Below are 21291 nucleotides of genomic sequence, written 5' to 3'. Positions count from 1 at the left end.
AAAATGAATGACACCATTATAACAAAGGTCTGAGGCACTGTGGTGAATCCCACCATAAAAGCAGACAGCTCTGCTGGTTAGAGCACAGCAGGAGAAGAAAGGGTGGAAAGGAGGAGAGGGAAACAAGTAGAAAATGCTAGCTGATGGGGAAAAGATGATCCGACTGTCGCAGTGTGAAAATCACATTGACACAATCAGTGCCGAATCAATGCTGAAATGCCCCCGCCCCCCCCCCCCCCCCACACACACACACACACACACTGTGCAGGCACCTTATCTGCTGCTGGCCCAGCTGGTAAAAGAGGTGCGCCGTCCTCCACAGGTATACATCCAGAGAGCCCTTTCCTCCCAGCCGTCCTCTAGCCACGTGCCCAGGCACAGTGCCTCCATCCCTGGCTTGGCCAGCCTCTAAATCACTCTATCCCAGGTTCTCTACCAATGCTCCAACATACAGCCCCCGCTGCAGCTAATTTACATCCCAGGAACGGTGATGGAGACGGGGGAAGGGAGAGAGAGGTGGAGAGACGACAACCGTCGGGAGACGACAGTGGAAAAAAGGAATCTGCCAGTGGGAAGCCGGGCTCATCCAGATCTGTTTGCTGATTGGTTAGAGGGGTTCTACAGTCCTGTAGCACCCCCTGTTCACTGATGGGAGTTCTGCACACACTCTTTAGCTGGTTGACCAACCAATGTTACTGACGGGAGATACACACACATCCTACTGCTGCAGCAAAATATGCCAGTGAGCACACACACACACACACACACACACACACACACACACACACCACACACACACACACACACACATAAACACACAGCCCTAAGCACAGTCCAGGGCAAATTTTTATAAGAAATCAGGAATATACAAACACAGCCACACAGACACACACAGTTACCTACGTGTATCTAAACTCTAGTTCATGTATAACGTCACCTGTGTTAATAAATATACTGTAAGTTACACTCATACACACAAACAAGCACACAAATTGTCCTGACAGTTTAGGTAATTAATTTCCAATTATAGGGTCAACAAAAATAACCCATACTCAACACGAATACTGTATTTGTGCATGTGACATTAAAACTTGAACTAACGCTGCACCAAATGCCCTAGTTTCAGACGCCAAATTATCCTTACACCTCTGAAGACTACCCACTGGGCACAGACATCAATTCAACTCCTACTCCACGTTGGGTCAATGTAACTTCATTGTCATGACATGGAAACAATGTTGAGTCAACCCAGTGGGTAGGCACTTCCATGCCAGTTGGAAGGACTTAAGTGTTTTAATTCTTAACACTCAAAAGTCGGTGTCCTCTCTGTTTCTAAGGAAGTCATCAACACTCGAGGACACTAAAGATCATGAGAGCCAATGTGTTCAGCCTGAGCGTGTGTGCCAAATTTCATCACTAAGTCAAACAGATCAAGAAATGTAAATCTGCCCGTTATAGCGCCACCATGTGGTAGATCGAAATGCGCTTAGATATGTTGAGTTTTGACAGTATTTGGAACATGTGCACCAATTTCTGTCACAATACGAATGTCGTTTGATTTGTATGAATTTAAAATTGTTTTAGTTACTAGTCTACAAAATATTGCGTTGAGGGACCTTGGTCCATACATGTCAAGTGTTTGTGTAGATCGGTCAATTGGTGCTAGAGGAGTAGTTTTTTTAAGTGATTTGTACACAATTCTAAATGGCGGAAAAATCCATCATGGAGTACTTTATTGTTTCTTGAGGAAAATGTGTTCATTTTGAGGAGATGGACCTATGGACTAAATTTCATGACCAGGTCACACGGGTGCGCGGGCTGATCTTAAAAAGTTTGCGTTTTCAATTGCTTATTATAAACGGCACTATGTGGCCAATTGGCATGGTATTGCATTAGAGGATGTGGCCGTTGGCCCTTTACCAAGTTGCTAAGTTGCACAGTCCTGGGCCTTTGTTTTTTTCCCCCCAAAATGGCAGAAAAAAATAACTTAATAATAACAATAATGAACTGGAACAAATACAATAGGGCTTCGCTACTTGAACCCTTAATAAAGAGTAATAAAAAGAAGAGGGTAAGGTTTGAAAATACTGTATATACACACATAAAGAACATACAGTATAGACTAAAATGTGGTAGACATGGTAGAGCACCTTATATAAGAAATTATAAATAGTAGCAGTAATGGTGTGTGTGTGTGCATGTGTGGAAGTTAGTGCAAAAAGTCTCTTGAGAAGCAGGTGTGAAGAGTCAGTGAAAATAGTCTAAGGTGCAGGTGATTGTCTGTGGTTTATTGCACAATCAGACATTCTAGGTAGGACTGCAGTGGACGTTTGCTCCAGTTTTCATTCTGACGGCGCCTTTTCTCCCCATAAGAGTGCTTGGCCCTTTTTTCTCTGGTGTGCTGATGCAATCAAGTCCTCAAACTCAGGGGAGTACCAGGGTGGGGAGGTTATTAAAAATGCATTGAGGTCTTCTGGGTCCGTCTCCACATCAGACATCATATGTTCAGTTGCCCATCAAATTGCTGCCTCTTCAGCAGAGAGCTCTTTTAGGCGACTGACCAAAGCCTGTAAAAAGACAGGCGATAATGACTTATTCTGCTCAATAAACAAGAGTCTTGAACACTGGAATCTCAAAGTTTAAAAAACACACAAAAATCTGTGGAACAAGTCAACTATTTAAAACTCAGTACGCTATTTAAAATGTTTGGATTAGTTCACATTTATAACAAACCTGTCTTCTGGCAGCGCCGCCTTCGCTTTTTCATGTCCGTCTCTGATGCTCTGTCTGGGGTGTCCAATTTCAGTACATTACCGCTGCACTTGAGAAGATAGTCAGTCAGTCAGTCAGTCAGTCAGTCAGTCAGTCAGTCAGTGTGGTGTATTAGCAATGGTTATATGCATCAAAATCCTTGAGAAAATTGTAAGAACTAGATTAGAACTGTTAGTCAGTCTGTCTTTATGGGACTAACTCACCTTCAAAATCTGCCTCAATTTGCGCTCAACCTGACTGACGAGCAGTGGTGTAGTGCGGCCTATTCTTGCTGAGACATAAAGAAAATACATGAAATGTAGGTTATGCATAACATTTTCCCCACTATTTCATGTAACATATTTGAGATGGCTGGCCCTTCATAGCACTGCCTTCAATAGCATGACAATACTTTTCAGTGGTAATCTCCTTCACATGACTGACAAAGCCTGTGAAATGGAGACAAAGGGTTATCCTGCCTAATAAACAGAAGGTATTCAACACTGAAATCCCATGGTTATATATAACAAAAATGAATTGTACAGGGCTTGTCATTTCAGGACTGAGTACTGCCTTTACAAATATATGGATTGGTTCACATTTATGAACTAACCTGTCTCTGGCATGCCATTTTAGTTGTTTTTGTTCCCTCTGTTGCTCATTTTGAGGTATCTGATGTTTCTGTCTTTGGTCCAAAATATTTTTGCTGCCACATCTGAGAAGATAAAGTCACTGGTGTATTAGCAATGAAAGTTAACTAGTTGGTTTTAATAGAATCACGGAACTTAAACCATTCACATTTCTAACTACTGCCAGTCTATTGCTTGTTATGTGTTGGCTCGTGAGTACCAATCACTTAAGGAATGAATAAAAATGCATAATTGGGATAGCAATATGTGAAAAATTCTTGACAGAATTAAAACATCAAAGTCCTTGTGAATATTTCAGGACGTTGTACAAGTCTTAATGGGAATAACTCACCTTTTGTCTCTCTTACTCCCATCTCGATAACTTGATATTCAGCTCATCAACTGCCCGATATGAAAACAGAATAACATGACTTGAATATTAGTAAAGCTAGCTAGCTAATACAAAAGCTAGCTAGCTAACCAAAATGTCTAGCTAGTGTGACAAAGGGAAAATGTAGAGTTTCAATCAACCTTGCTCGCACTGTGCGTAATGTAGTGGTGAAACCATTCACTTCAGAAAAAGGTGTGATATAAAGTTTCCTTATCATTAAGAGTTGTCGAATTCATAAAAATATTTACTGCCATTGTAGTTTGGCAATAGGTTGGCAATACAAGAGGTCTTCAGACTTACCTATTTAACCTCTTAGGGCTAGGGGGCAGTATTTACACCGCCGGATAAAAAACGTACCCGATTTAATCTGGTTACTACTCCTACCCAGTAACTAGAATATGGATATACTTATTAGATATGGATAGAAAACACCATAAAGTTTCTAAAACTGTTTGAATGGTGTCTGTGAGTATAACAGAACTCATATGGCAGGCAAAAACCTGAGAGATTCCTTTACAGGAAGTGGCCTGTCTGACCATTTATTGGCTTTCTTTGACATCTCTTTCCAAAACAAAGGATCTCTGCGGTAACGTGACACTTCCCACGGCTCAGATAGGCTCTCAGAGCCCGGGAAAAAGCTGAATGTCGTCATTCCAGCCCCAGGCTGAAACACATTATCGCCTTTGTCAAGTGGCCGATCAGGGGACAGTGGGCTTAGGCGCGTGCACTGGTCGCCCCGTCTTTCTTTATTTCCCTCTATTTACCGAAACGCAGATTCCCGGTCGGAATATTATTGCTTTTTTACGAGATAAATTGCATAAAAATTGATTTTAAACAGCGGTTGACATGCTTCGAAGTACGGTAATGGAATATTTAGAATTTTTTTGTCACGAAATGCGCCATGCTCGTAACCCTGATTTATAAATTGAAGTAATAGCATTTTTAAGATATTTGAATATCGCGCCACGGGATTAGACTGGCTGTTGCGTAGGTGGGACGATTTGGTGCCACCTACCCTAGAGAGGTTAAAAATGCTATAACTTCAATTTCTCAAACATATGACTATTTTACACCATTTTAAAGACAAGACTCTCATTAATCTAACCACATTGTCCGATTTCAAAAAGGCTTTACAGCGAAAGCAAAACATTAGATTATGTCAGGAGAGTAACCTGCCAAAAATAAATCACACAGTCATTTTCAAAGCAAGCATATATGTCACAAAAACCAAAACCACAGCTAAATGCAGCTCTAACCTTTGATCTTCATCAGATGACACTCCTAGGACATTATGTTATACAATACATGCATGTTTTGTTCAATCAAGTTCATATTTATATCAAAAACCAGCTTTTTACATTAGCATGATTTGTTCAGAACTAGCATACCCACCGAACACTTCCGGTGAATTTACTAAATTACTCACGATAAACGTTGACAAAAAACATAACAATTATTTTAAGAATTATAGATACAGAACTCCTTTATGCAATCGCAGTGTCCGATTTTAAAATAGCTTTTCGGTGAAAGCACATTTTGCAATATTCTGAGTCGATAGCCCGGCCATCATGGCTAGCTAGTTTGACACCCACCAAGTTTGGCCCTCACCAAACTCTGATTTACTATAAGAAAAATTGTATTACCTTTGCTGTTCTTCGTCAGAATGCACTCCCAGGACTTCTACTTCAACACCCAATGTTGTTTTGGTTCCAAATAATCCATAGTTATATCCAAATAGCTGCGTTTGTTCTTGCGTTCAAGACACTATCCGAAGGGTGACACGCCGGCGCATATCGTGACAACATTTTTTCAAAATATTCCGTTACCGTACTTCGAAGCATGTCAAACGCTGTTTAAAATAAATTTTTATGCGATTTTTCTCGTAAAATAGCAATAATATTCCGACCGGGAGACCTTGTTTTCGTTCAAACACTGAAAATGTAAAATGGACTCTTCACATGCACGTGCGCACCCATGTCATTGTTCTCAGATCGACCACTTTCCAAATGCCCTACTGTTTTTCGCCCAGGGACTGCAGTCATCATTCCCCATTCTGGCGCCTTCTGAGAGCCTATGGGAGCCTTAGAAAATGTCACGTTACAGCAGAGATCCTCTATTTTCCCTAAAGAGGCCATAGAAGTTAAGAAATGGTCAGAGAGGGCACTTCCTGTATGGAATCTTCTCAGGTTTTGGCCTGCCATATGAGTTCTGTTATAGTCACAGACACCATTCAAACAGTTTTAGAAACTTTAGGGTGTTTTCTATCCACATCTACTAATGATATGCATATTCTAGGTTCTGGGCAGGAGTAATAACCAGATTAAATCGTGTACGTTTTTTATCCAGCCGTGAAAATACTGCCCCCTATCCTAAACAGGTTAAACTACAGTCAGATTTTATCGCTATGCAGTGCTGTAGGCACAGTGTTTCCATGCTCTATGTGCCAGCAATTCGAGCCTTTGGACGGGGTTACTAGCTATGTTATTTTATTCACAGTGTGAGTGAGTAGTGAGTCTCAGCCTAGTCTGTCTCGACATGCCACCGCCAGGTAAAAGAAAGGGACCAGATATCCGCATTGTCTTTGGGCATCAACCTAAAAGAAAAGTTAGCAGCACGCCCATCCCCCCTCGGAATTTCTGTCCCACTGAGCTGGAACTTCTGTCCCACTGAGCAGTGCACACTGTGAACTCAATGGAAGACAGTAGTTCAGAGGGGGGATGGAAACTGTTTGGTCATTTGGTCATGTCATTTACAATCTTGAAAGAATCATGTGGTGTAGCAGTCTAAGGCACTGCATCTCAGTGCTAGAGGTGTCACTACAGACCTTGGTTCGATTCCAGGCTGTGTCACAACTGGCCGTGGTTGGGAGTCCCATAGGGCGGCGCACAATTGACCCAACATCATCTGGGTTAGGGTTTGGCCGGGGTAGGCCATCATTGTAAATAAGAATTTGGTCTTAACTGACTTGCCTGGTTAATAAATAAAAAATGTAGTCCTAATTAAATGTGATTGCTGAACTCACAGTAAATGTGTCCTGTAAAGTAAACTTCATTGTTCACTGTCTCTGTCTGGGTCACTGTATATATCCATGTCTGCTGTGATAGGGTGCGAGAGGAGCAAGGGACAGTGAAGAGAATGATGTCAGTGCAGGCAGGGGTACCAGCAGTGTTGATCTACAGGTGATTGAGATGACTTATCCCCTAAAGTGAAAATAAACCGTCACAAAACTGTGTGGTCCCTGTGAAGGTATATCTTTACTGATGTTGATAGTGGCAAATACAACATTTGCCTTCCTTTGGTAACCAGTCATGCACAGACACATAACCTCATACTGCGCACTCTCTGCCTTCAGCAACCATCACATATTTGTATCTACTTTTTTACCTAGGTTAAAAATCAATGAGACAGAATTGATTGTTGATCAAATCCAATCAATATGTTATTTGTCACATGCGCCAAATACAATAGGTGTAGACCTTACCGTGAAATGCTTACGTACAAACACTTGACGAACAGTGCAGAATGAAAAAAATATTTGCTAAATAAACTAAAGTAAAAAAAGAAACACAAAATAACAAGGCTAAATACAGCTGGTACCGTTACCGAGTAAATGTGCAGGCGTACGGGTTAGTCGAGGTAATTGATGTCTAATGTACATGTAGGTAGGGGTAAAGTCAGTATGCGTAGATAATAAACAGCGTAAAAAAGGGGGTCAATTCAAATAGTCCGTGTAGCCATTTCATTACCTGTTCAGCAGTCTTATGGATTGTTAAGGAGCCTTTTGGACCTAGACTTTGCGCTCCGGCACTGCTTGCCGTGCGGTAGCAGACAGAACAGTCTATAACTAGGGAGGCTGGAGACTTTGACCATTTTTAGGGCCTTCCGCTGACACCGCCTGGTATAGAGCTCCCAGATGGCAAGAAGCTTGGCCACAGTGATGTACTGGGCCATACGCACTTCCCTCTGTAGCGCCTTGCAGTTGAATGCCGAGCAGCTGCCATACCATATGCAATCTGTCAAGAGGCTCTCGATGGTGCAGCTGTATAACCTTTTTATGTCTCCTGAGGGGAATAGGCATTGTCGTGCCCTCTTCGCGACTGTCTTGGTGTGTTTGGACCATGAAAGTTTGGTGATGTGGACACCAAGGAACTTGAAACTCTTGACCCACTCCCCTACAGCCCTGTCGATATGAATGGGGGCATGCCCGGCCCTCATTCCAAAGGAGCTGTTCACGATCAGCTCCTATATCTTGATAGCGATGAGGGAGAGGTTGTTGTCCTGGCACCACTCTGCCAGGTCTCTGACCTCCTCCCTATAGGCTATCTCATTGTTGTCAGTGATCAGGCCAACCACCATTGTGTCGTCGGCAAACTTAATGATGGTGTTGGAGTCATGCTTGGCCACACAGTCGTGGGTGAACAGGGAGTACAGGAGTGGACTAACCACGCACCCTTGAAGGGCCCCCGTGTTGAGGATCAGTGTGGCAGATGTGTTGTTGCCTACCCTTACCACCTGGCGGTGGCACGTCGGGAAGTCCAGGATCCATTTGCAGAGGAAAGTGTTTAGTCCCAGGGTCCTTAGCTTAGTGGTGAGCTTAGAGGGCACTATGGTGTTGAACGCTTAGCTGTAGATAATGAACAGCATTCTCACATAGGTGTTCCTTTTTTCCAGGTGGGAAAGGGCAGTGTATAGTGCAATATAGAATGTGCCATCTGTGAATCTGTTGGGACAGAGAGCAACTCACTGTGTCCTTTAAAGTAAACTTTATAGGTTATCCAGTAACACAGGACAATGTTCATTGTCTCTGTCTGGCTCAATGTCTGCTGTGATAGGGTGTGAAAGAAACAAGTGACAGACACGAAAGTGATGTCAGCGCAGACAGGTGTAGCATCAGTGTTGATCTACAGGTGAGTGAGATTAATTATCTAAAAAAATAAACAGTAGTCCCACAAAACGGTGGACCCTGTCAAGGTGTATATTTTACTGATGTTGAAGATGGAAACAAATAATGTCTGCCTCCATCAAATTCAACCAGCCAAGTTTAGTGCAGTCTCTGTCAGCCATCTTCAGAGTCCAGCTACTGTCTGCCTCCTAGAGATAACCTGTATCTGTCAGCCACCCCCAGAGTCCAGCCACTGCCTGCCTTCTCCCAAGTTTAGTCCAGTTCAGGCTCTGTCAGCCATCTTCAGAGTCCAACTGTCTGCCTCCTAGAAAATTCCAGCCCATCAAAGTCCGGACCAGTAAACCACATTCAGAGCCCAGGCACTGTCTGCCTCCTAGAAAGGTCAAGTCCAGCCTCTGTCAGACACCTTCAGAGTCCAGCCACTGTCTGCCTTCTAAAAAGATCAAGTCCAGGCTCTGTCAGCCACCTTCAGATTACATCAACCCTCAAGCTTCAGTAATAGTATGTCAAATATTACTCCTGGAATAATATACAGCTTCAATGGAGACTCTCCTCTGGCACACACACAATAATGTTCTAATTTCATATTAAGGCAATGTACAGTGTTTTACGATGTGCAAATTGTTAAAGTACAAAAAGCATGTATTTACAATGGTCTCGCTCTCTCCTTAGTTAAACTCAGACCACCCTGAACCCTAAGTGAAATATCTTGAAGCCACTTTAACTATTTTCTTAAATGACATCTGTTTGTTAGACTGAATATCAAAACTCTAAATAAACTGGAAGGTATATTTTAGCTCAGCCCCTCAAGTGTATGTTTTCCACATGTAATCTATGTAAACTACAGAACTTGATACTCAATGTATGATAATTTTAGTAAATGATATCCTATATAAATATTCATGTCCATCATTATACTCAGTCTTCATCTTTTCTGCCATCTTAATATTTGCCTTGAAATACTTTCATTGACGGTGACTTATCCTTCCACTTATAGTGTTTTTATACCATAAAGTCATGTCAAACTGTAGAATTGCAGGAACTATTTTATGTCAATATTTTTGTGCATCATTATAATAACCTCTTATGGCTAGGGGGCAGTAATTTCACGGCTGGATAAAAAACGTACCCGATTTAATCTGGTTACCACTCCTACCCAGTAACTAGAATATGCATATACTTATTACATATGGATAGAAAACACCCTAAAGTTTCTAAAACAGTTTGAATGGTGTCTGTGAGTATAACAGAACTCAAATGGCAGGTCAAAACCTGAGAGATTCCTTTACAGGAAGTGGCCTGTCTGACCATTTCTGGAACTTCTTTGCCATCTCTATCTTTTACAAAGGATCTCTGCTCTAACGTGACACTTCCTACGTCGTCCATAGGCGCTCAGAGCCCGGGAAAAAACAGAATGTCGTCATCCCAGCCCCAGGCTGAAACACATTATCGCCTTTCTCAAGTGGCCGATCAAGGGACTGTGGGCTTAGGCGCGTGACCTGGCCGCCCCCGTCTTTGTGATTTTTTCCTCTGTTTGCCGAAAAGGAGATTCCCGGTCGGAATATTATCGCTTTTCTACGAGACAAATGGCATAAAAATTGATTTTAAACAGCGGTTGACATGCTTCGAAGTACGGTTATGGAATATTTAGAATTTTTTTGTCACGAATTGCGCCATGTGCGCGACCCTTCTTTACCATTCGGATAGTGTCTGGGATGCACGAACAAAACGTCGCTATTCGGATATAACGATGGATTATTTTGGACCAACCCAACATTTGTTATCCTCTCTAGGCTAGGCGGGACGAATTCGTCCCACCTACGTAACAGCCACTGCTATCCTGTGGCGCGATTTTCAAAACCTTAAAAATCCTATTACTTCAATCTCTCAAACATATGACTATTTTACAGCCATTTAAAGACAAGACTCTCGTTAATCTAACCACACTGTCCGATTTCAAAAAGGCTTTACAACGAAAGCAAAACATTAGATTATGTCAGCAGAGTACCAAGCCAGAAATAATCAGACACCCATTTTTCAAGCCAGCATATAATGTCACCAAAACCCAGAAGACAGCTAAATGCAGCACTCACCTTTGATGATCTTCATCAGATGACAACCCTAGGACATTATGTTATACAATACATGCATGTTTTGTTCAATCAAGTTCATATTTATATCAAAAACCAGCTTTTTACATTAGCATGTGACGTTCAGAACTAGCATACCCCCCGCAAACTTCCGGGGAATTCGCTAACATTTTACTAAATTACTCACGATAAACGTTCACAAAAAGCATAACAATTATTTTAAGAATTATAGATACAGACCTCCTCTATGCACTCGATATGTCCGATTTTAAAATAGCTTTTTGGTGAAAGCACATTTTGCAATATTCTAAGTACATAGCCCAGGCATCACGGGCTCGCTATTTAGACACCCGGCAAGTTTAGCACTCACCATAATCATATTTACTATTATAAAAGTTTCATTACCTTTTGTTGTCTTCGTCAGAATACACACCCAGGACTGCTACTTCAATAACAAATGTTGGTTTGGTCCAAAATAATCCATCGTTATATCCGAATAGCGGCGTTTTGTTCGTGCGTTCCAGACACTATCCGAAATAGTAAAGAAGTGTCGCGCGCATGGCGCAATTCGTGACAATAAAATTCTAAATATTCCATTACCGTACTTCGAAGCATGTCAACCGCTGTTTAAAATCAATTTTTACGACATTTTTCTCGTAGAAAAGCGATAATATTCCGACAGGGAATCTCCTTTTCGGCAAACAGAGGAAAAAATCCCAAAGGCGGGGGCGGTCGGGGTCACGCGCATAAGCCAGTGTCTCTTGATCGGCCACTTGAGAAAGGCGATAATGTGTTTCAGCCTGGGGCTGGAATGACGACATTCTGTTTTTTCCCGGGCTCTGAGCGCCTATGGACGACGTGGGAAGTGTCACGTTAGAGCAGAGATCCTTAGTAAATGATAGAGATGGAAAAGAAGTTCAACAAATGGTCAGACAGGCCACTTCCTGTAAAGGAATCTCTCAGGTTTTGACCTGCCATTTGAGTTCTGTTATACTCACAGACACCATTCAAACAGTTTTAGAAACTTTTGGGTGTTTTCTATCCCTATGTAATAAGTATATGCATATTCTAGTTACTGGGTAGGAGTGGTAACCAGATTAAATCGGGTACGTTTTTTATCCAGCCGTGAAAATACTGCCCCCTAGCCATAACAGGTTAAAATGCTGTGAAATAGTCATATGTTTGAAAAATTGAAGTTTTTGTATTTTTGAGGAATTTGTAATTCGCGCCACGCCTATCATTGGATATTGGAGCAGGTGTTCCGCTAGCGGAACGTCTAGATGTAAGAGGATAAAACGGAGTCTTCATCTGTGTCTTCTTAATATGAATAAATTTGCATCTGTATCATTATAATACAACACAGTCTTCATATATTGTCTTCTTAATATTTGCCTATAAATACCTTCATTAATGATGGTGACAACATATCCTTCCATTTATACTGTGTTTTCAAATATCCCTCCATATGCCACTCAAAATATCCCTCCCCAATATCTACACCACGATTTCACCCTTGCAGTTTTGAGTGACATAGTTCACAATAGGCCCACCCATTGATGACATAGAGATAGGTTATTTCTGATGAGCAGACAGACATAAAACAGGCTACAACCAGACAGACAGGTCCTTATATTTCGAAGGTGGCGTCGGCTCACTCACACTCATTCAATGTTTACGCTTTTACGCCTTTAGCCCACTGTCTGGCATACCTTACCTTGTTTGACACACTTGAAGCGCACTGGGTCTTTGCAGTGTTTGATGACGGCCAGAACATCCCGGGTGGTGAGCCCAGCCACCGCCGTGTTGTTGACTTCCAGCAGCAACTCACTCTGAGCCAGCTTGCCACTCTGGACAGCCGCTTTGCCTTGTTTCACCTCACCGAAGTAGGGGAACTGCCCAATCTCCGCGCCCCCCTTCAGCTCGAAGCCAAATTCCCCTTCTTTGCTCATGATGACAACCGCTTCGTGGACTTTGTTGGTCCAGTGATTTTTCTTCTTCAGGCTATTGGACATCATTGAGCTAGTATTATCAAGTATTATCTGATAGTCTATCATCTCATCCCCGCCTGTGTGTGTCATGCAGGTCTCGGCTCCCACCAGCTCAGAGCGCCGACGGTAGCTCCATCACCGACACATGCCAGGCATAGTATCCATCTAGCATGCAGCGTATTAGGGTAGAGGTCTGCAGTACAGTTGGGTGGAGAACTACGCTGTCACACACACACAGGCAAGACACAGGAGATAGGCTACTAGTGAGTGACCCGGATGTGAAGTCTGGAGGAGGGGAGATTAATGTTTCCAATTCAGGTTCGTAGAGGAGGGATGGAAAGTAAAAATGAAAGGAGGCGCAAATGTATGTTCTTTAGTCTGCACCGCCAGATCGCTCAGAGCGCATAGACCAGCTGATCACACACAGATTTAAAGCGACAAGCATCACTTATGAATGGCATCAAATTGTTAATTTTGTTTGCCCCCAACCGCAAGCTTTTTCCATGCATTATTATGCTATTGAAGTAGGCTAAGAGTAAAACAAGCGTCGGATGTCAGTTGTCTGACTTGCCTCCAATAGGCAGAATGACTTAACGGTCTGTGTTTAGTCAAGTAGAAGGGAGTGTATCTCTGATGTTGACATACACTGCTACAACTACTACTGCCGCTATACTACTACTACTAGTGCAGCTAAAACAACAACAACAGAAACAACAGCTGCTGCTATACTATTACTACTACTACTACTACTACTACTTATACTAGCCTAGTACAACTACTACAACAATAGTAATAAACCCACTGGGCACAGACGTCAATTCAACGTCTATTCCACATTGGTTCAACGTCATTTAAATTACATGGAAACAGTATGTGCCCAGTGGGAAGGCTCTCTTATAATACTTATAGTAAATGTACTTGTAATAGGATATTTTAGGATTTCTGTAATAGCACTGTTACTGTAATAGTATTTTTAAGGAAGTGTTTCTGTCTGGTATGGGCGTAGACAAACACACATTACTCAACAATGAATTCAATATGAATAAAGTCAGTGCGCTACAGATTATGGCATCTTTCCAGTTCAGTTTTCTCAATGGTCACAATGTAAACTAAATTGTTCATGATGTAGCCCACTATCGCTTATAAATCAATCATCAAAACACTGTCATTATGTCAAAATCAGATCTCAGTAGTCTTAAGAATTGACTGAATGACAGATGGTTGAGTTGCGTGATTTTCACTATGTGCAGGTTGGCCATATGACAATAGCTCTAGGCTGTTTTTAACAAATTCCGGTTGTCACAGGAACCTCTTGCTCAACACACGTTGTCTTTGGGGTAGACATAAACAGAATCCTGAATATGAAGTCTCTACCTTAAGAATTGACTGAATGACAGATGGTTGAGTTGAGTGATTTTCACCTTGTGCAGGTTATATGACAATAGCTCTAGGTTGTTTTTAACAACTTCCGGTTGTCACAGGAAGCTCTTGCTCAACACACGTTGTCTTTGGGGTAGACATAAACAGAATCCTGAATATGAAGTCTCTACCTTAAGAATTGACTGAATGACAGATGGTTGAGTTGCGTGATTTTCACTATGTGCAGGTTATATGACAATAGCTCTAGTTTGTTTTTAACCACTTCCGGTTGTCACAGGAAGCTCTTGCTCAACACACGTTGTCTTTGAGGTAGACATAAACAGAATCTTGAATATGAAGTCTCTACCTTAAGAATTGACTGAATGACAGATGGTTGAGTTGCGTGATTTTCACTATGTGCAGGTTGGCCTTATGACAATTGCTCTAGGCTGTTTTTAACAACTTCCGGTTGTCACAGGAACCTCTTGCTCAACACACGTTGTCTTTGGGGTAGACATAAACAGAATCCTGAATATGAAGTCTCTACCTTAAGAATTGACTGAATGACAGATGGTTGAGTTGCGTGATTTTCACTATGTGCAGGTTATATGACAATAGCTCTAGGTTGTTTTTAACAACTTCCGGTTGTCACAGGAAGCTCTTGCTCAACACACGTTGTCTTTGGGGTAGACATAAACAGAATCCTGAATATGAAGCCTCTACCTTAAGAATTGACTGAATGACAGATGGTTGAGTTGCGTGATTTTCACTATGTGCAGGTTGGCCATATGACAATAGCTCTAGGCTGTTTTTAACAAATTCCGGTTGTCACAGGAAGCTCTTGCTCAACACACGTTGTCTTTGGGGTAGACATAAACATAATCCTGAATATGAAGTCTCTACCTTAAGAATTGACTGAATGACAGATGGTTGAGTTGCGTGATTTTCACTATGTGCAGGTTGGCCTTATGACAATCGCTCTAGGCTGTTTTTAACAACTTCCGGTTGTCACAGGAAGCTCTTGCTAAACACGCAAGCGTCCCACCTAGCCCATAGAGGTTAAAGTTTGGGTCGTGACCCAAAGTGTGTGGCAGACATGTTAATGGTGGGTCGGGATATGTCAGAGGGTCTCAACCCTCAGTCAGGAACTCAGTCAGGGTCTCAATTTACTGTTCAGAGTTAGAATAGAAGAATACACGGGGTGCAAATTTGAAATGTGGTTGTGTATCAGCAGTTTTCCTCTTGTTATGTGAGTTACTGACAGGTACTCAACTAACCATATCAGCGAACAAGTTAGTCTAGCCAGCTATATAAACTTGTTGCAATCACGCTGGGCACGTGCCCAGGGGCCCTGTTTTCAGGGGGCCCCCATTGATTTGTTAGTCACTCTCACTCTTATAGAAGTATCATATTAACATAGCATAAATCATGGCAAAATGTGTAGAATTGTAGTAAATTTGCTTTAAAACTGCAAGTTTTTCTCTCCAACACCATGGATTGATGTGTAATGCAGCTGTTTTTATCTCAATATCAAATCATTTCCAAGTAACGATTAAGTACCTTACTGTGATTGTTCTCAAAAAAATTGCTAGCACTGTCCCCACTGTCTGAGTGGGGAACGGAAAACTAGCTGTTATTGACAGAGAGGTTTGGAACTATCTTTCTTATTGGTCTATTAACAGATGTAATGCCTGGTGATGTCACCAGGCAGGCCAAATTCCATCCCACCAAAAGAGGCTGAAATTTCATGTGATCTTTTCAAACAGTTCTTACACTAAAAGGGCATTATCCTCATTTTCACAAGTTCACAGTATTATTCCAGCATTATACTTCATAGTGTGGAAATAGTTGACCGACCGGCTCCTATGTAGATTTTTTTTTTACATTGGATAAGAGACTCAGAGCTAGAAAATGGTATACCAGACATTGCAGTTGAGGAACAATTGGAAAGTAATTCTGCTTTGAAAGTTGATAAACTTGTAACCCCACTTTTGCGAAAAATGAATGTTTTTGGAACACCTTTGAATGTTTTGGTACAGAGAGCTCTTCTTTGTCTCCACCCATTCAGCATCATTCACACCCTCTTAAGCCTTAGCCCCACCTATCTCTTTAAGGATTAACGTGAGGCCATATGCTAAATAGAGTGAGTAGGGTAGTGTAGTAAACAACCAAAGATTTCAAGACTAAATGTGGTGAAAGTAGTAGCAAAAATGCACTTTATCTAGTCCTTGATCGACACCACCATTCAAACATTTGGGATCACTTAGAAATATCCTTGTTTTTGAAAGAAAAGCGAATTTTGTCCATTAAAATAACATCAAATTGATCAGTGTAGACATTGTTACTATTGTAGCTGGAAACAGCAGATTTTTTTATGGAATATCTACATAGGCAAACAGAGGCCCATTATCAGCAACCATCACTCCTGTGTTCTAATGCCACGTTGTGTTAGCTAATCCAAGTTTACCATTTTAAAAGGCTAATTGATCATTAGAAAACCTTTTGCAATTATGTTAGCACAGCTGAAAACTGGTGTTCTGATTAAAGAAGCAATAAAACTGGCCTTCTTTAGACTAGTTGAGTATCTGGAGCATCAGCATTTGTGAGTTCGATTACAGGCTCAAAATGTCCAGAAACAAAGACTTTTCTTCTGAAACTTGTCAGTCTATTCTTGTTCTGAGAAATGAAGGCTATTCCATGTGAGAAATTGCCAAGAAACTGAAGATCTCGTACAACGCTGTGTACTACACCCTTCACAGAACAGAGCAAACTGGCTCTAACCAGAATAGAAAGAGGTGTGGGAGGCCCCGGTGTACAACTGAGCAAGAGGACAAGTACATTAGAGTGTCTAGTTTGAGAAACAGACACCTCACAGGTCACTCTAATGTACTTGCCTCCCACTCCTCTTTCTATTCTGGTTAGAGCCAGTTTGCGCTGTTCTGTGAAGGGAGTAGTACACAGCACTGTACGAGATCTTCAGTGTCCAGATAAATATTGTATAAATACTTTATAATTATCAGATGATTCTTACCCAGACACACTTGTCTAAATTGATGGGTCATGTGAAATAAATGCTTTACTGAACCAAAATATAAATCTAACAAATTCAATGATTGTACTGAGTTACAATTCATGTAAGGAAATCAGTCAATTTGAATAAATTAATTAGGCTCTAATTTATGGATTTCACATGACAGGGAATACAGATATGCATCAGTTGATCAGAGATACAGTGCCTTGCAAAAGTATGCGCCCTCTTGGCGTTTTTCCTATTTTGTTTCATTACAACCTGTAATTTAAATAGATTTTTATTTCATGTAATGGACATACACAAAATAGTCCAAATTGGTGAAGTGAAATGAAAAAAAATTACTTGTTTAAAAAAATTCAAATAAATATAAAACGGGGAAAGTGGTGCGTGCATATGTATTAACCCCCTTTGCTATGAAGCCCTTAAATAAGATATGGTGCAACCAATTACCTTCAGAAGTCACATAATTAGTTAAATAAAGTCCACCTGTGTGCAATCTAAGTGTCACATGATCTGTCACTTGTTCTGAAAGGCCCCAGAGTCTGCAATACCACTAAGCAAGGGGCACCACCAAGCAAGCGGCACTTTGAAGATCAAGGAGCTCTCCAAACAGGTCAGGGACAAAGTTGTGGAGAAGTACAGATCAGAGTTGGGTTCTAAAAAAATATAAAAAATGTTGAACATCCCACAGAGCACCATTAAATCCATTATTAAAAATGGAAAGAATATGGCACCACAACAAACCTGCCAAGAGAGGGCCGCCCACCAAAATTCACGGACCAGGCAAGGAGGGCATTAATCAGAGAGGCAACAAAGAGACCAAAGATAACCCTGAAGGAGCTGCAAAGCTCCACAGCGGAGAGTGGAATATCTGTCCATAGGACCACTTTAAGTTGTACACTCCACAGAGCTGGGCTTTACGGAAGAGTGGCCAGAAAAAATCCATTGCTTAAAGAAAAAAATAAGCAAACACATTTGCTGTTCGCCAAAAGGCATGTGGGAGACTCACCAAACATATGGAAGAAGGTACTCTGGTCAGATGAGTCAAACATTTTGGGCCATCAAGGAAAACATTTTGTCTGGCACAAACCCATCCCCACAATGAAGCACGGTGGTGGCAGTATCATGCTGTGGGGATGTTTTTCATCGCAGGGACAGGGAAACTGGTCAGAATTGATGATGGATGGCGCTAAATGCAGGGAAATTCTTCAGGGAAACCTGTTTCAGTCTTCCAGAGATTTGAGACTGGGACGGAGGTTCACCTTCCAGCAGAACAATGACCCTAAGCATACTGCTAAAGCAACACTCGAGTGGTTGAAGGGGAAACATTTAAATGTATTGGAATGGCCTAGTTAAAGCCCAAACCTCAATCCAATTGAGAATCTGTGGTATGACTTAAAGATTGCTGTACACCAGCGGAACCCATCCAACTTGAAGGAGCTGGAGCAGTTTTGCCTTGAAGAATGGGCAAAAATCCCAGTGGCTAGATATGTCAAGCTTATAGAGACGTACCCCAAGAGATTTGCAGCAGCAATTGCTGCATAGGGGGCTCAGCAAAGTACTTACCTTGGGGGGGGGGGGGTGAATAGTTATGCACGCTCAAGTTCTCTTTTTTTTGTCTTTTTCTTGTTTGTGTAACAAAAAAAATATTTTGCATCTTCAAAGTGGTAGGCATGTTGTGTAAATCAAATGATACAAACCCCCCCAAAATCAATTTCATTCCAGGTTGTAAGGCAACAAAATAGGAAAAATGCCAAGGGGGTGATACTTTCGCAAGGCACTGTACCTTAAAAAAGGTGGGGGCTTGGATTAGAAAACCAGTCAGTATCTGGTGTGACCACCATTTGCCTCATTTATCCCAAACATGCTCAATGGGGGACATATCTGCTAAGTTTGCAGGCCATTGAAGAACTTGGACATTTTCAACTTGCAGGAATTGTTTACATACATGAAGGGAACTCTCGTGCGCTAGCCGTATGGTTGGTGAGAAAGTCCATATTGCAAATGTACGCTCCCTTACTAGACGTCCGACTACGTCCGATAAATCCGCGGACGGCGTCGGGCCGCTCACAGGGGCCGGATCTTCCAGGAAGTCATCGAACGGAGTCTCTTGGACCTTCCGTTTCCGTTTAATAAAATGTTCAAATTTTGGTCATTTCTTTGCAGTTACGGATTATTCCACGGGAGGGCGAATGGAATCATATTGCAAACGTAACATATATCACCAATCACGATTACGGCTTTTTCTCCTAAACGGAAAAGAATTCGAAGACGAAACTCGGTCTGTGTGGGTTTGGCATAATGGGCAGTTGGCCCCGAACAGGATGGAGTCGAGGCCTCGACGCTTTTCGAGTTAAGGCTATTTTTCTGGGATTGAAAGTCAAACAGGAAAATAGAGTGCTGATTTGACCACTTCACATCAAACTACATGAGCCTACGGTGTCGGGAGAAAAGGAACCATGCATTTACCAATGTTCATTTCAGAGAAATTGTACAATGACACATTGGTGATATTCAACAATAGGAGGGGTTTTTTTTCAAAAAAGTTACATATCCAGTTGCAGCGTGTTCAGATGAGTCCGTTAAGGCGGGTTTCGGAGCTCTGCGAGATTTCTGTGATTTTCTGTGATTTTCTGAAACAACAAACACTTGTTCAACCCTCTGTAAATAAGTCAGTTCTTAACATAAAGACCTAAAACTCAATATTCTATAAGAGCCTAACGTTCAGATTCCTGTGTCAATCAGAAGTGCCTTAAAATGGTGTCATAGGGGCTGTTTTGAAGGGTTAAAAAGGTCAGATCTTTCCACAACTTCATATGTGTGACTAGGCAACCCTCATGAACTGTAATTCAGTCATATATCCCATCAGATGTCAAAGAAAAGCTCTCTCACACACACACACAGCAAGGACGGAGTGACACAGTGCGGTGCTTAAAGACACAAAGAGCCTGCAAATGCACAAATCATATGCCTTATGCACAAGCAAATATGTCACTTTTGACTTCCTATGAAATCATATTCAAAATGCACAAAACATATGCCTTGTGCACAAGCAAAAGCAACCCAAAAAACGACGTCAATAAAAAACGTCATAAGCATGTTCATACAGCTCTTATACATGTGTAATTGACATAACAATCGAAAAAAAAATCGAAAAACGGTCCAGAAACCACTTTTTTAAGGGTTGATAAGTTTAAAAAAAAAATCATATTATCAAAATCTGACCATTGGGTGTAGACTTGGGTATCATTTGCTGTATGAAAATCCACGGTGGAGCGCGCTCGCCATCTAAAGGAAATTTGGGGTGTTACAATTGGCAATTGCCATCGGAAAATTGCCATATGATTTGCACGGAGATGGACCGCTTTTGGTGGTATTTACAATTGTGTGTATGATTCGTGCTATGCCAATATGTTCCCAAGTTATTTTGTCCAAATCAGGGGTGTTTTCCCTTACAGATCCTTGTGACATGGGACAGTGCATTATTATGCTGAAACATGAGGTTATGGTGGTGGATGAATGGTACAACAATGGGCCTAAGGATTTTGTAACGGTATCTCTGTGCATATATCATGTTTCAGGTCAGACCCAGATACACCTTTGTTACTTCGACACTGTCTGTATTACTAGTACAGTGGCAGGCAAAACGACAGGTCAAGGGCAGGCAGAGGTCAGTAACCCAGATAGGGTGCAAAAGGTCCAGAACTGCAGGCAGTCTCCTGGTCAGAGCAGGCAGGGGTCAGTAATCCAGTGTGGTGTGGCAAGGTACAGAATGGCAGGCAGGCACAGGGTCAGGGCAGGCAGAATGGTCAAAACCGGTGTCGTGTCTTTGGGGTACCATTAAACTGAAGTCATGTTTATCAAAATAACTCCCTGTAATTATTATCACGCGATTAAACTGATTAATCGTTTAACTATAATTAATTCGGAGATTGGGGCACCAAGGAAAATATTCAGATTACAAAGTTATAATTTTCCTAAAATAACTTTCCTATATTATAATATTATATTATAGGCCGATTATCTTCTGGTTTAAATGGTGTATTTTACCTCGCGTCCAGTCTCATTCCAAACGTCGTAAATTGTTGTATCTGCACGAACCCAGCCTTTACTAAGAGTCATCCATACATCAATTGTCTTAAAATCATT

At 41.6% G+C, this 21291-nt stretch overlaps 1 protein-coding gene and 1 long non-coding RNA gene across 4 annotated transcripts in view; both read right to left on the bottom strand.

The window, feature by feature from the left end:
* The window catches only part of LOC106591140 (membrane-associated guanylate kinase, WW and PDZ domain-containing protein 2), a 401362-nt gene extending 388307 nt beyond the window's left edge, over nt 1-13055 (bottom strand). For 2 of the 3 annotated variants that reach the window (XM_082957127.1, XM_082957128.1), the window contains exon 1: nt 12479-13055. In XM_082957127.1, coding sequence (XP_082813253.1) covers nt 12479-12842 — 364 coding nt within the window. In that variant the 5' untranslated portion in view covers nt 12843-13055. Of the gene's footprint in view, nt 1-272; nt 607-12478 lie in introns of those variants that run through there. The other variant, XM_082957129.1, reaches the window with a different exon arrangement.
* Nucleotides 849-3468, bottom strand: LOC145858546 (uncharacterized). Its single transcript, XR_014378948.1, has 3 exons — nt 3365-3468; nt 2976-3043; nt 849-2816 (listed from the first exon to the last, which is right to left on the bottom strand). It is a non-coding gene; the product is annotated as an uncharacterized LOC145858546 (long non-coding RNA).
* Nucleotides 13056-21291: the final 8236 nt, after the last annotated feature.

This window comes from Salmo salar, chromosome 10 (assembly GCF_965601325.2).
Source record: "Salmo salar chromosome 10, fSalSal1, whole genome shotgun sequence".
NCBI classification, from domain to species: domain Eukaryota; kingdom Metazoa; phylum Chordata; class Actinopteri; order Salmoniformes; family Salmonidae; genus Salmo; species Salmo salar.
This window is presented reverse-complemented; position numbering and strand designations above follow the sequence as displayed.